The sequence below is a fragment of the Myotis nattereri genome, assembly GCF_964212035.1.
Source record: "Myotis nattereri genome assembly, chromosome: 4".
NCBI classification, from domain to species: domain Eukaryota; kingdom Metazoa; phylum Chordata; class Mammalia; order Chiroptera; family Vespertilionidae; genus Myotis; species Myotis nattereri.
Genome location: NC_138079.1, coordinates 44,173,962 through 44,186,748, shown reverse-complemented (window position 1 = coordinate 44,186,748; position 12,787 = coordinate 44,173,962). Strand labels below are relative to the sequence as shown.

The window sequence follows — 12,787 nt, the reverse complement described above, 5'->3', positions numbered from 1 at the left end:
GACCTAATCTCCGTTTCAGATGGACTGTGTAGCTGCAGCCTTAGTAACCCGCAGCATTAGTCACCATTGCCTCTCATTTCTGATTGGTGTGATAGGTGAAGGTGCAATGCTGCAGAAGGTTTACTTGGCACTGATAGAAGAAAGAAATAGAATCAGTGTATTTCTTAAACATAGAAATATCTTTTGGTTGTTAATTTCCTATAAGAGCCATGGATACAAACCATAAGAAAAATACAATAACCTAAATCACAAATACACATGAATTACCCCTTTTTTATGGATTTGTAAAGACCTGATTAAATGGCTTCTCCTTAACCTCATTATATCTGGTGTGATTAAGTCATGAATAATAAGTCAGTTTACAGGCTCATTGTTTTGGGAAACTTGTCAAAACAATCTCAACATACTTAAATTGAATTATACTTTGCATAAGATTAAAATAACTATACGTTAAAAGAAAATAAATTATGGAGAAAATTAATTTTCTCTTATTTTCAAATTGCATCACTATTAAAATAAGTCTAACTTTTCTTATGTTTTTATTTATATTATTCAATTAAATGCCTTACTTTTACTGAAATTTTGTATAATTATATAGGGTCCTCCGGGAGGTGGAGGGCCACCGGGAACACCCATCATGCCTAGTCCAGCAGGTATTGTAATCAGACTAGCCACATTGGCATTTGATTATTAGAATAAAATAGAGAAATTGTTCTGAAAGTTAGTAGTATTCATTGTCTCATTGATGGATAAGGAATAGAGTAGAGGTAGCAAATAGGAAGAAATCGTGTTCTTAAACACCTGTTGTTCAAATACTTTAAGCATTTAGAAAATTTCTGTTATATAAGTAATATATAATCAGGGTGCAAATTGTATTGATCTGTATGAATTGTCCAATGATTATCTGTCTAAAAGATTCCTTGAGACTGTGGAAAAGATCAAAATCTCAAAACTTAGAAAAATTCTGCATAAGTTAACACATCAAATGCATGGATCCACTAGGTTTAATATAGCAAATCTGACCTACCAATCTATTACCTTACTAAGATAATAGTAAGATATTATTATTTATCCTGCATATCTATAGGTATTTATTAATTAGCTAATAGATCTACCATGTAGTGTGGAAAATTTTTTTAATCTTCTAAACTAAAATATCTGAGTATTCCCTGTAATCATTATTTAATAATGCTGGTGGGAATGCAGACTGATGCAGCCACTATGGACAACAGTATGGAGTTTCCTGAAAAAAAATTAAATGTGAAACTGCCATTTGACCCAGTGATCCCATTTCTAGGATTATATCCTAAGAAACCTGATACACCAATCAGAAAGAATATATGCACCCCTACGTTCATAGCAGTGCAATTTACAATAGCTAAGACATGGAAATAGCCCAAGTGCCCATCAATAGATGGATGGGTAAAAAAAGCTGTGGTACATTTATACAATGGAATAGTAGTCAGCAGTATATGAAAAAAGGATCTCTTACCTTTGAGACAGCATAGGGACCTGGAGAGTATCATGCTAAGCAAAATAAGTCGGTCAGAGAAAGACAAGTATCACATGATCTCATTCATATGTGAATCTAATGAACAAAATAAACTGAGGAGCAAAATAGATCCAGGGACACAGAAGCATAGAACAGACTGACCAATCTCAGAGGGAAGGCAAGGTGTAAGAGTGGGTGGGGAGAGATTAACCATTAACCGGGGAATTTATAGGCATATATGCATAGCCCATGGACACAGACAATAGTGCGGTGTCCAGATCATCTTCGATTATTACTTTGTGATGAGTTAGATATAGATTATAAAGAAAGATATTAATTAAGTAATATTTTGTTTCAGATTCAACCAACTCTGGAGACAACATGTATACTTTAATGAATGCAGTACCTCCTGGACCTAACAGGCCTAATGTAAGTATGAATTTTTAAAAAATTTTGTAATGTATTCAAACTCTTAGTGCATTCCATTTCTGGGATACTCTTTAAGGTTTATATTTTATAATCCAGGTGCTTATTGGATATTAAGAAAATAAAATTCTTACATTCTGAGTTAAAAAAAATGTAATATATAACATATATGAAATATTTCATATCAATATAATTTAAATTAAAACTAAACCTAATTAATTATAAAATGTTGGTGTATAGTTTTATTTTATCTCAAGTACTTAATAATTAATACTATTTGAAAATGACAGGTAATGTATAATTGTTACCTCATTTTAGCATCACTAATTTCTTCATTGTGATCGTTATTTTATTATTTTTTTATCTTGAGAAACTTGACAATAAATAAGGAAGTTAGATATACTTATTTTTCTCTAGATTTTGAAATCCAGAGTTTAAATATGGACCTGAGGCACTTCTGCTGAAAGAATTTGGATGTTTTAATAAAGCATATGATTGTGATTTTTTTCCACAAAAACTTACAAGAAAATGATATTTTATTTATCTGTGATACAAGACCTACATGTAAACAAAAAGATATTTCTAACAGAATGTAGTTACTACACAGATATGTACATATAAATATAGGGTAGTTCAATTAAAGAAAAAGCAGGAGGCATAAAAGAATTTTCGTAAGTACCGAAAACTGAGAATGAAATAATTATTATAATGGAGTTTCCTTGCAGTAAAGACAAAGGGAAACTGGGACACTGGGAATCTGTCCAGTATGGATGGTACTTAGAAGTGGCTAATTTGAAAGGAGATGTGCTGGCAATATCACACTGAGGGCTTAGTATAAAAAAATAATGTAAAATATCTCATTAAAATTTGTATATCGACTATATGTTAAAGTGATAATAATTTTGATATAAAATATATTATTAAAATTAACCTCAACTATTTCCTTTTACTTCTTAAGTATGGCTGCTAGTAAATCTAAATTTACTTACGCAAGTTCACATTTGTGGCTTGCATAATTGTGTCTGATAAGCAATACTGCCTCCAGTTATCACTGTTCTCTTTATAGAATCAAGTAAATTGTTTTTAAGGAAAATAAACAATTAGCTATCAATTATGTCTAAATGTGTTTTCACAGATATTTTAAAGAATAGTAAATATGATAACGAACAATGTTCATTTTAGACATTCAGCAAAAAAAAAAAAGTTTTACACTGCAATTTCATATCTTAAAATTTGGTATTTGAAAGGGAGGGAGCAAAGGAGGAAATCCAGAGCATATGGTACTGAAGACATTTCTGGGGGCAGCTAAGCTAACATCATCCAAGTATGTTTCACTCTGGATCTCTAACTCCATCCAAAGATAAGAGATCCAAGAACAGTAGGTGAACATGTCACTTTTTCAAATGTCATTCATCTCAGCCAGCAGTAGTAAAAGAAAATTCCTGCTGAGGGCTAGGCCTGGAGTGTTCTGTGCTTCAAGTGCATATGCTTATAGTCTATGGGGTCCAGATAAAAAGACCAGAATAAGTTCATGGACTATTGGCCTCACCAGCACCAGTTTCTAAGCCCAGAACTATGCTTTTGACAAAAGCTGAATAACAATTGTAAGTTCAAAGTCAATTTCTTTGACTTACCAGTTAAGGCATACACATTCCAAGTTGTTTGCTGAAAATCAATCCATGTGCTTTTAGGCAATAAAATTTTCGGAAACAGAATTGACATTATTTTGAGAAAATGTGTAAGCATGTGATCCGTATCATCGTAGATGACGGATAGCCATCTTATTCCCACACAATTGATGGTACACAGGTTATCTGTTAGGGGGAATTGTTTTTCCCCCAAAAGCCCATGTGATTAGTAGCTACCACTACCCAATCTACACACATAAATACACATACACATGCACACATCACATTCAATATTCTCTACCATACAACATGGAAGAAATGCTTTTGGCATGGGAAATTTTAAGAGCAAGTGTTTCCAGTAGGTTGTTTTAACTGCAAAAATAAGATAATATGGATAGCTTGTCTTCAAACTGGGATCTGAGTTTCCTCAAAAGCATTTCAGGGAGATGAGGGAAAGATGGAGTGGGCAGGCCATGAGCTCGCCACCACCAGCTCGGCCGCAGCACATCTGTTCACATCTGTGTTGTTTTTTTACCAGACTTCTAAAGTAAGATTTCACTTGAAAATAAAATAAGTTAATGCCACTGCTTTTTAATATGTTAATTATAACTCCTGCAGAATGATTGTCATTGAACTGACATAGTTGAGACTGCCAAGGAGAATTAGCTATATTCAGCTGTCCCCAAGGAGCTGAACGAAAAGGGCGGGGCAAAAGTAGGTTTTCAGTTGTAAGTACACAAAATGCAGAGTTTATTCTTGTAGTATGATTTATTAATTATTGTATTACTTTCTATACAAACAACTATAAACCTACTTTTGCCATTCCCTGTATTTAACCTATAAGATGAAGTTACTTATGTCCATTTGAACAAAAAATAGATTGTCTGCTAAAAAAGTTAATGTTGGTATAATAATGTTGGGTCATTCTTATTAGTAAGGTATTAATCATCTTAGCAACTTCATCAAAATCAGCTCTTGTTCATAATAGTACAATTTGTCAGTAGCATAGAAGAGAATGTTTATCCTTTGCACTGACTGTATAGATTCCCTGCTTGAGGACACCTAAAGAAGAAAAATGTGGTTCTGAACAAGGATTAGTCTGAAGATCCAAACAGAGAGAGTATGGGATGGGGGAGGTAGAACAGTCCAGTTAGAGACTATAAGGCTGGAAAAAAATCCAGGAAAGTAATCTCTATAACTTGAAAATAAAAATAAGTTGTGGAATTATCTTAAAATGTTAAAGACAGATATTTTAACATTGATATAAACAATTGTTTTCAATGTTCTCATCATTCTTTTCTTCACTTTTTAAATAGTTTCCAATGGGCCCTGGTTCAGATGGACCCATGGGTGGATTAGGAGGAATGGAGTCACATCACATGAATGGCTCTTTAGGTAAGGATATTACAAATAAACTCAAAACAAAACCTTAATTCTACATAGTGGGTATTATCGTTTGCAAAGTTCTTCTGTATACAGAAACTCATTTTGAAATGCTTCATCTTTTACCTCATCCTGATAGTTTAATCTACAGTGTATTGTTTATGATGACTGTAGATGAATTGAAAATCAGAAATGTGAGATTTATTCTAATCTAGCTCATATTCACAGGTATTTCCTTTAACCTATCAAATCTGGTGTTTAATGATAAAAGACATATATCCTGCATTCTTGCCTGTAGGACTGCACTGTCCTCCCAACTGGTATCTCTGTTTCCAAAGGTCTTTAGATACAATCTCAGAGCAACTAGTTCTTTGCAAGAATCTTAACTTTTTTCTGTATTTTAATGTTTGTCTCTATTTTAAAATATAATTGGTATCATATTCTGGATAATTTGATGATTCTCTTAAGAAAGAAAACTGTCCACATTTTTGTGTGTTCAGTGATAGAGCTGATTTCAAGCAGTGTGACTACTAGCTGAAACCCTACTTCCTAAAGGATGCCTTCTTGCCAAATGAAGCCAAATATCTGTAAGGTAAACACAGAGTTTCACAATAGTGAGAGATGGAAACAAATGGTACAAAATTGACTAGGTCACAGAGCCCACCTGTATAGGCCAAATGCAAAACCAAAAAATATATATATTCTATGTTTATATGTTTAAGTAACAGTATTATAAACTAATGTAAGAGTTGATGATGGGCATGGAGGTTTGTGATCTTTTTTTTTTTTCTTTTGAAAATGGACCGTCTTTTACTTAGATGGAGAAACTATGCCCATGAGTAACTTAGATTATACACAGATTTCACAACCCCACCAAGGTCAGGAAATGACCTCCTCCGATACTTTGAAAAGCTATGTAACCTCAATAATCAAGAAATCATTTGCAACCCATTGGTAGATTTTTCTGCTCTAAAGGATGCATACTTATTTTGCCTATATTTCAAAGTCTTAATTTGCACTGTCCAATTATGGTAACCACTAGATGTGTGACTACTTAATTTTAAATTAAAAATAAATAAAATACAAGTTCAGTTCCAGTTGCACTGCCACATACCAGGTGCACAGAACCACATCTAGCTAATGGCTGCCATAACGAACAATACAGGAAAACATTTCCGTCATCACACAAAGTCTTATCAGACAGTACCATTCTAGAATTTTATTTTCTAATTTCTTGCAAAATAATTTATTTTCCAGTCTTTTAATTTAGAGAATTAACCACAGAAAAAGATGACATTTGGTCATAAAGGGTTCTCAATTATATTATTCACTACAATAGAATTTACAAAAGAGTTTCACATATGCTTGGCATGTGGCTTATCACTTTCTGTAATGAACTTTATTGTGCATATTTACATATGTGCATAATTGCACATGTACATTCAGTGTTTAGCTATTATGCCTGCTTATTTATAAATTAATCATGTTAGTAAGTCCTAACTTTATTTGTGACTGTTGACTGAATGATGTACTATGAAACATTATATTTTTATGTCAGGAAGATTAATTGTTAAACTAATCCTATCTAATAAAAGACAAAAAGGGTAATGAACCGTGCCTTCGCTACGCTTCCCATTGGCTAATCAGGGCGATATGCAAATTAACTGCCAAGAAAGATGGCGGTTAACCACCAACAAAGATGGCGGTTAATTTGCATATGTAGGCGCCAAGCGACAGAGCGAAGCCGGCTGGCCCTGGGCAGGAGCAGCGAGCGAAGGCCGGCATGGCGAGCGAAGAGCAAAGAGGGAAGCCCGCTGCGCCGGCCTCAGCCATGCCCCCAGGGCCCACGCGGCAAGTGTATCTGGGTGAGAAGTTAATTCTGTGGTTTGGTGTCCTGGCTCTCCTGGGGCCAGGGGTGGGCAAAATGGGAATCCCTGCTCTGAGAGTTCAGGGTCATGGAGAGCACACTGCCCCCTGGTGGAGCACACAAGTGGTGCCGGTGGCAGGGACCCTCTCAGACCAAATGCTGGTCAGAGACCAGGGTGGCTGGTGGGGTTGGAGAGCCCCCTGATGGGGACACTCCGCCACACCCCCAGGGCTCCAGACTGCGAGAGGGCACAGGCCAGGCTGAGGGGCCCACCCAAGTGCACAAATTGTTGTGCACCGGGCCTCTAGTCTATATAATAAAAGCCCAGCAACCGTTATGGTGGAACTGCCAGAACAACCGGTCACTATGATGCACACTGACCACCAGGGGGCAGACGCTCAACACAGGACCTGCCCCCTGGTGGTCAGTGTGCTCCCACAGCTGGAGCGCCGCTCAGCCAGAAGCCAGGCTCAGGGCTGGCGAGCACAGCAGCAGTGGCAGGAGCCTCTCCTGCCTCCGCAGCAGCGCTAAGCAGCAGCGAGCCAAGCAGTAAGGAGCGAGCAGACAGATGGCTAGGAGCGAGGGGTCCCGAATTGCAAGAGGAATGTCTGACTGCCGGTTTAGGTCCGATAAGGCCTAAATTGGCAGTCAGACATCCCCTGAGGGGTCCTAGATTGGGAGAGGGTACAGGCCGGGCTGAGGTTCCCCCCACCCCTCTGTACGAATTTCGTGCATCGGTCCTCTAGTTTAAAATAAAACTAATACTGGGCAAAGATCTGATTGTTGTTTCTTTATGCCAATAAGTATAATGTATGATTCCATTACTTAAATAAGAAATTAGTATTGTTTATTCATTTCTCCCAAGAATCAAAATAAAATACTATATTTTGAAGACATTTTACTTTTGATAGATTGCTATGAATATTGATTGCTGTCAAATATGTGATATTATTAAAAATACTTTGCTTTTGGTTATTGTGCTAAAATGTGGCTCAGAATCTTGTTGGGTATTATTGGAAATGTCCATTTTATATTTTATCAGATTTAGAAGCATAATGTCACAAAATATATTTAGAAATTTCTCTCTTGCTTTCTAGTTAAATGCATACACATATATACATACATAATAAAAATTTGAATTTAGTAGTATTTATAAATCTCGCCATTATTTTACTAACAGGAATTTATGATAACAATAATTTCCTTTATTCTGCCATTAAAAACAGAAAAACTCCTCAATGATTAGGAACTAGAGGTGCAACTCTTCCCTGTATTTACCATCAAATGATACTTACTTACCATTCAGTGTAAAAAAGGAATTTTTTAAGATTAAAAATTCAGGAGATGTACTGGAAAATACAACAAAAGTTTGTGTATTAAAGGAGTACTTAATTTATAAATGAAATAAGTACCTTATAAAGGCTTTTTTTTTTTTTTGTACTTTGTTTCAGGCTCAGGAGATATGGACAGTATTTCCAAGGTGGGTGATATGTATTCTGTACTGTTTTTTGTCTGTATTTTATTTCACACAGAATTCTCATTAAGATTATTAGAGTCACCTTACGAATTTTGTTCTTAAACAAGAGTTTGAAAGTAGAAGGCGAGATATAATTAACTGCAAGTTTAAAATATTAATGTATATAATCTGTGGGAAAGGGTAAAAATTAATCTTTCACGAATGTTCCTAAACATGCTAGGGTTCATTTACAGTATGCACTATCCCTGATTAATGGGTACCCAAGTAATAGCCAATTTAATCATGTTATGATATTTTATATTTGTAAAGAAGACTGACATACTTTAGGTAATTTTTTAAAAATGTAAAGAAGTCTATAGAAACATGAGAAGAGGTAAATTTGAAAAAGTGATTATTATATGTTATAAGGCCATTGCGTTTATACATCTCATTTGTCTTTCAAACCTTCCTTAGGAAATGCTGATGTCCTCAATCATTATTCTAGTTCCCTAAAATAGAGTATGAAAATAATTAGAGGAAAATTATAGTAATACAAGTAGGAAAGTAAGCCTTCAAAGAGCATGTGTCTGCATTTTTCTTCAAGAGTTTGAGTATCTAAAATTAATCCTTTGCTAAGATGCCTTATATTTTTTGAAGAAGCGTACCTAAATACTTTTTAGGTCATGATGAATTTAAAATAGTTCTCTGTGGATCAAAAATATATTTAGAATGGCTGATAAGAACTAATTATTAACTACCACTAGAATGACTCTGAGAAGTCTACTTTATATCAATACAGAAATTCATTAAAGGATGACTTTAAATTTTTAATTCTACTTCTAATTTATTTTCATGTATAATGTAAAATTCTCGATGCCAAGGTAAATAAAATAAGATTGAGCTGCAAAACCTTTTAAATTAATACTTCAAGCTAAAAAGGAAAAAAGAGAGAGAGAGTTTAATTGGCATTCTGACATTATACCTACACACCTGGCTTATACGTTCTACATACACTTTGGATGTCCGTGTCTAGGATCAATCAGAAAGGCCTTTTTCTTTTCTAAAAATAGGTAAATATTTATACCGGCACTAGCTTACTTCTGTGAGAAATAGTATTAGGTAAGCCTTCAAAAAGCCTGTTTTCAAAGTCAGACTCACTGTAAAACTCCATTGGGGCCTTTTCTCTGGGAAGCTCCTTCACCAGTTAGATGTCTGTGATTACATCAGCTCCTTTAGGGGCCGAACAACTGATATTAGCCGAATGGTGCTTTGTGGTCACAAGTGAAATTTCTAATGTTAGATTTCAGTAGCATACCCTAGTACAGTGATGGCGAACCTATGACACGCGTGTCAGAGGTGACACACGAACTCATTTTTTTGGTGGATTTTCTTTGTTAAATGGCATTTAAATATATAAAATAAATACCAAAAATATAAGTCTTTGTTTTACTATTGTTGCAGATATCAAAAAATTTCTATATGTGACACGGCACCAGAGTTAAGTTAAGGTTTTTCAAAATGCTGACACGCCACGCTCAAAAGGTTCGCCATCACTGCCCTAGTATCTAAAGAGGACTCTTCATTACACAAATGTGGGATCATCTGAATCACTTAAGGCCATCTTCTAAAATTTCCACTACAACCCATAACTTTGTACATTAGGTAGTTGTAAACAATTCTATATTGGAGAGTACTTGGTAATTTATTAAGTACTTTGAAATGTTTAAATAGTGCCATAAGGACAACTTAGATACCATCTTCTAATCTGCCCCATATCAGGTCTGTTGCTGTTCCTTCTATGCTTATTTTCCCATTCCTATTCCCAGAGACAAGTTTTTCCCTGGAAAAAAAAATGCTGCTGATAACATTCTCGTGCCTAATGAGCTATTGCTTATTTTTTAAGCATTAATGAGCCACCCGTTGTGTACTTCTGTGTACTGGGTACTGCCTTGTGCACTGTGGGGAGATGCGATAGACTTTAAGTACAAACATGATCTTTGCCCTCAAGTGGTTTAAACTTAGGCAGCAGTTCCTTCATTCAGTAAACATCAGCGCTGCCAAGGCTTATTCTAGGCTCTCAAAATCCAAAGATAAACAAGATAAGGTCTCTGCCTTCAAGAAGCTCAATATAACTAAGGAGACCAAACAAAAACAATAAGGAAAAGCTTTTTCAAATCAGAATTCAAATACATTTCAATTAACATAATCATCATTTCCAAGTAATCTATAAGCCACTTAGCAATGTACTAGAAATGACCAGTTGCATCCCCTTCAGATGAGCTCCTAAGCAGCTCCTTTCTGCACCGCCCCGCCCCCAAGCTGTCAGGGCGATGGTGCCATCAGAGTCTGTCATGGCTCCAGTTACCTTTTCTCTAGTCAGCAGCATCCTGTATGTTAACCCCCCTCCCCCACCCCACTTCGTTTTCTCTTTACCTCTTTCCATTCACTGCCTAGTTATTTGTCTTTTACTCCAAGCTATGCACATTGTCACCAACTCAATTTCCCATCTTCTTCCTTTCCAACACTGTCCAGCTGCCTCACAAAACTCTTTTCTGCCTTTTTCCTGGGTTTGATCCCTCCCATCCTATTCTTTTCCTAGACATCCTTGCTTGTGAATCAGAAGATAATCTTGACCACTACTGCTTAGCAGTTTGGTTCAAAATCCCTCTTAGATCTCCAGCTACATCTCCCCAGTTACCCAGTTAAACCTGTATTTTATCAAGCATCAATATTACATATTTTTTAAAATTTCTTATTCCATTTTTAAGTGTTGTTTTTTAGTACCACTTCAATTCTTTTTCTATTTTTTAATTATAAATATACTCTTTTTTTATGCATTTTATATGTAAGGTGAAGATTACTGAATTGAGAATCAGAAAGCCTGGTTCTACTACTTACAAGTTTGGGTGGCAACATGTTACTTGATTTCTCTTAGGCTTTGTTTTCTTAGCTCTACAATAAGAGATAGAGCTTATAGGTCATTTCTTGCCTAGTTCATAAAATTGTTGAGAATCATATGCTAAGGGCTATGAAACACTGTACAGATACTAAATATTTTCCTCTTCATTATGCTACCTTTTGTGGACAAGGCTAGGAACCCACACTGTCAACTCCCTTTTGACAGCACTGTTCTACTGGCAAAATGAGCTCAGGGCTCTCTTGCTCAGTTGAGGATTACCTAGTAAAACTTATATGCACCTTTCTCATAATGCAGAATTCACTTTTAATTTAGAAGCCTTTTTAAAGAATATTTTTCTATTGATTTCAGAGAGGAAGGATAGAGGGAGAGAGAGAGAGAGAGAAACATCAATGATGAGAGAATCATTGATTGGCTGCCTCTTGCATGCCCCCTACTGGAGATCCAGCTGGCAACTTGGGCATGTGGCCTTGACCAGAATCGAACCTGGGACCCTTCAGTCCTCAGGCAGACACTCTATCCACTGAACCAAACCAACTAGGGCTAGAAGCCTTTTTTTAATGAAAAGTGAAATGCTTGTCATCCCTTTTGCAACTGAGGAGTCATTCATTCAATCAGTGGAACAAAAATATTATGCCTTGAAGTTGTTTTAGGAGTTGGGGTTAGAGAGGAGCATATGGTTGTCTTCTTAGAAGGAATTCACCTAAATAAATTCTGCAGTTCACATTAAGATACTTAGCATTTATATTTTTTTAGTTTGGAAAAAAATCAGAAGGCACAATCTGATCATGTCATGCTTAATAAATTATCAAAGGAGTCTTTCCAACCTGAACCTTTCGAACCTCATGAACCTTAGTTCCAGTTCAATATTCCACACCATTTGCAGGGTTGCCCATCAGCAACTACAGAACTTTGCCATCATCTCAGCTGCGAGCCTGAGTTCTCGCTCACTTAACCCCCTGGGGGAACCTGGACTGGCAGTTTTTTCTTTTGGGCAAATGGCAGAGTCAGAATGACCCTTATAAACCTTGCTATTGCCTGTGAGAAATCAAATCAAAATTCACTTCCACGGCTTAGAATACTGTCACTATTGTTTTCTTCCAATTATAGACGGAGCCCAAATTTCTACAAGTGTTCCCTTTTTAAATAGAAGTTTGAAAGTTTGGGAGCAATTTCTGGGGATAGGTGGGAGAAGGAACAATAACTAACTAATTAAGACATGATTTGGAAGATAAAAATCACCGAAGAGAGAGCTAAATGAAATGTGTTAGCCAGAAGAAATTGGGTGTGTGCGAGCCCACACACAGGCACATGTATACTTAAAATAGCATTTGTATATGATGTCATAGCTTAAGTAGGGGAAACATTCCAGTTTGAAAAAAAGGTGAATGAGAATGTAAGAAAATCCTTTGAAAATGGGATTAATATAATTTTAACTATAGTTTTTCAAGCTAAATTCTTAGGCTACAAGTAAGGAATAAAGTACACATTAACTGAAGTAGAAAATGCAACCAAAATGCCTAATGTTGCTAAAAGTAAATTTTGCTTGTATTCTTTGTGCTCTGTACTCCCTAATTATATGCTTAAGCAACTGGAGTGCCTTTTTGACCCACCTAAG

General features: G+C 35.8%; 1 protein-coding gene across 26 annotated transcripts in view; it reads left to right on the top strand.

Moving 5' to 3' along the window:
* The window catches only part of SSBP2 (single stranded DNA binding protein 2), a 221,293-nt gene that overhangs the window by 195,574 nt on the left and 12,932 nt on the right, over positions 1 to 12,787 (top strand). For all 26 annotated transcript variants that reach the window (XM_081089459.1, XM_081089462.1, XM_081089441.1 and 23 more), the window contains 4 exons: positions 599 to 653; positions 1,851 to 1,921; positions 4,863 to 4,941; positions 8,248 to 8,276. In XM_081089459.1, coding sequence (XP_080945585.1) covers positions 599 to 653; positions 1,851 to 1,921; positions 4,863 to 4,941; positions 8,248 to 8,276 — 234 coding nt within the window. The remainder of the gene's footprint in view (positions 1 to 598; positions 654 to 1,850; positions 1,922 to 4,862; positions 4,942 to 8,247; positions 8,277 to 12,787) is intronic.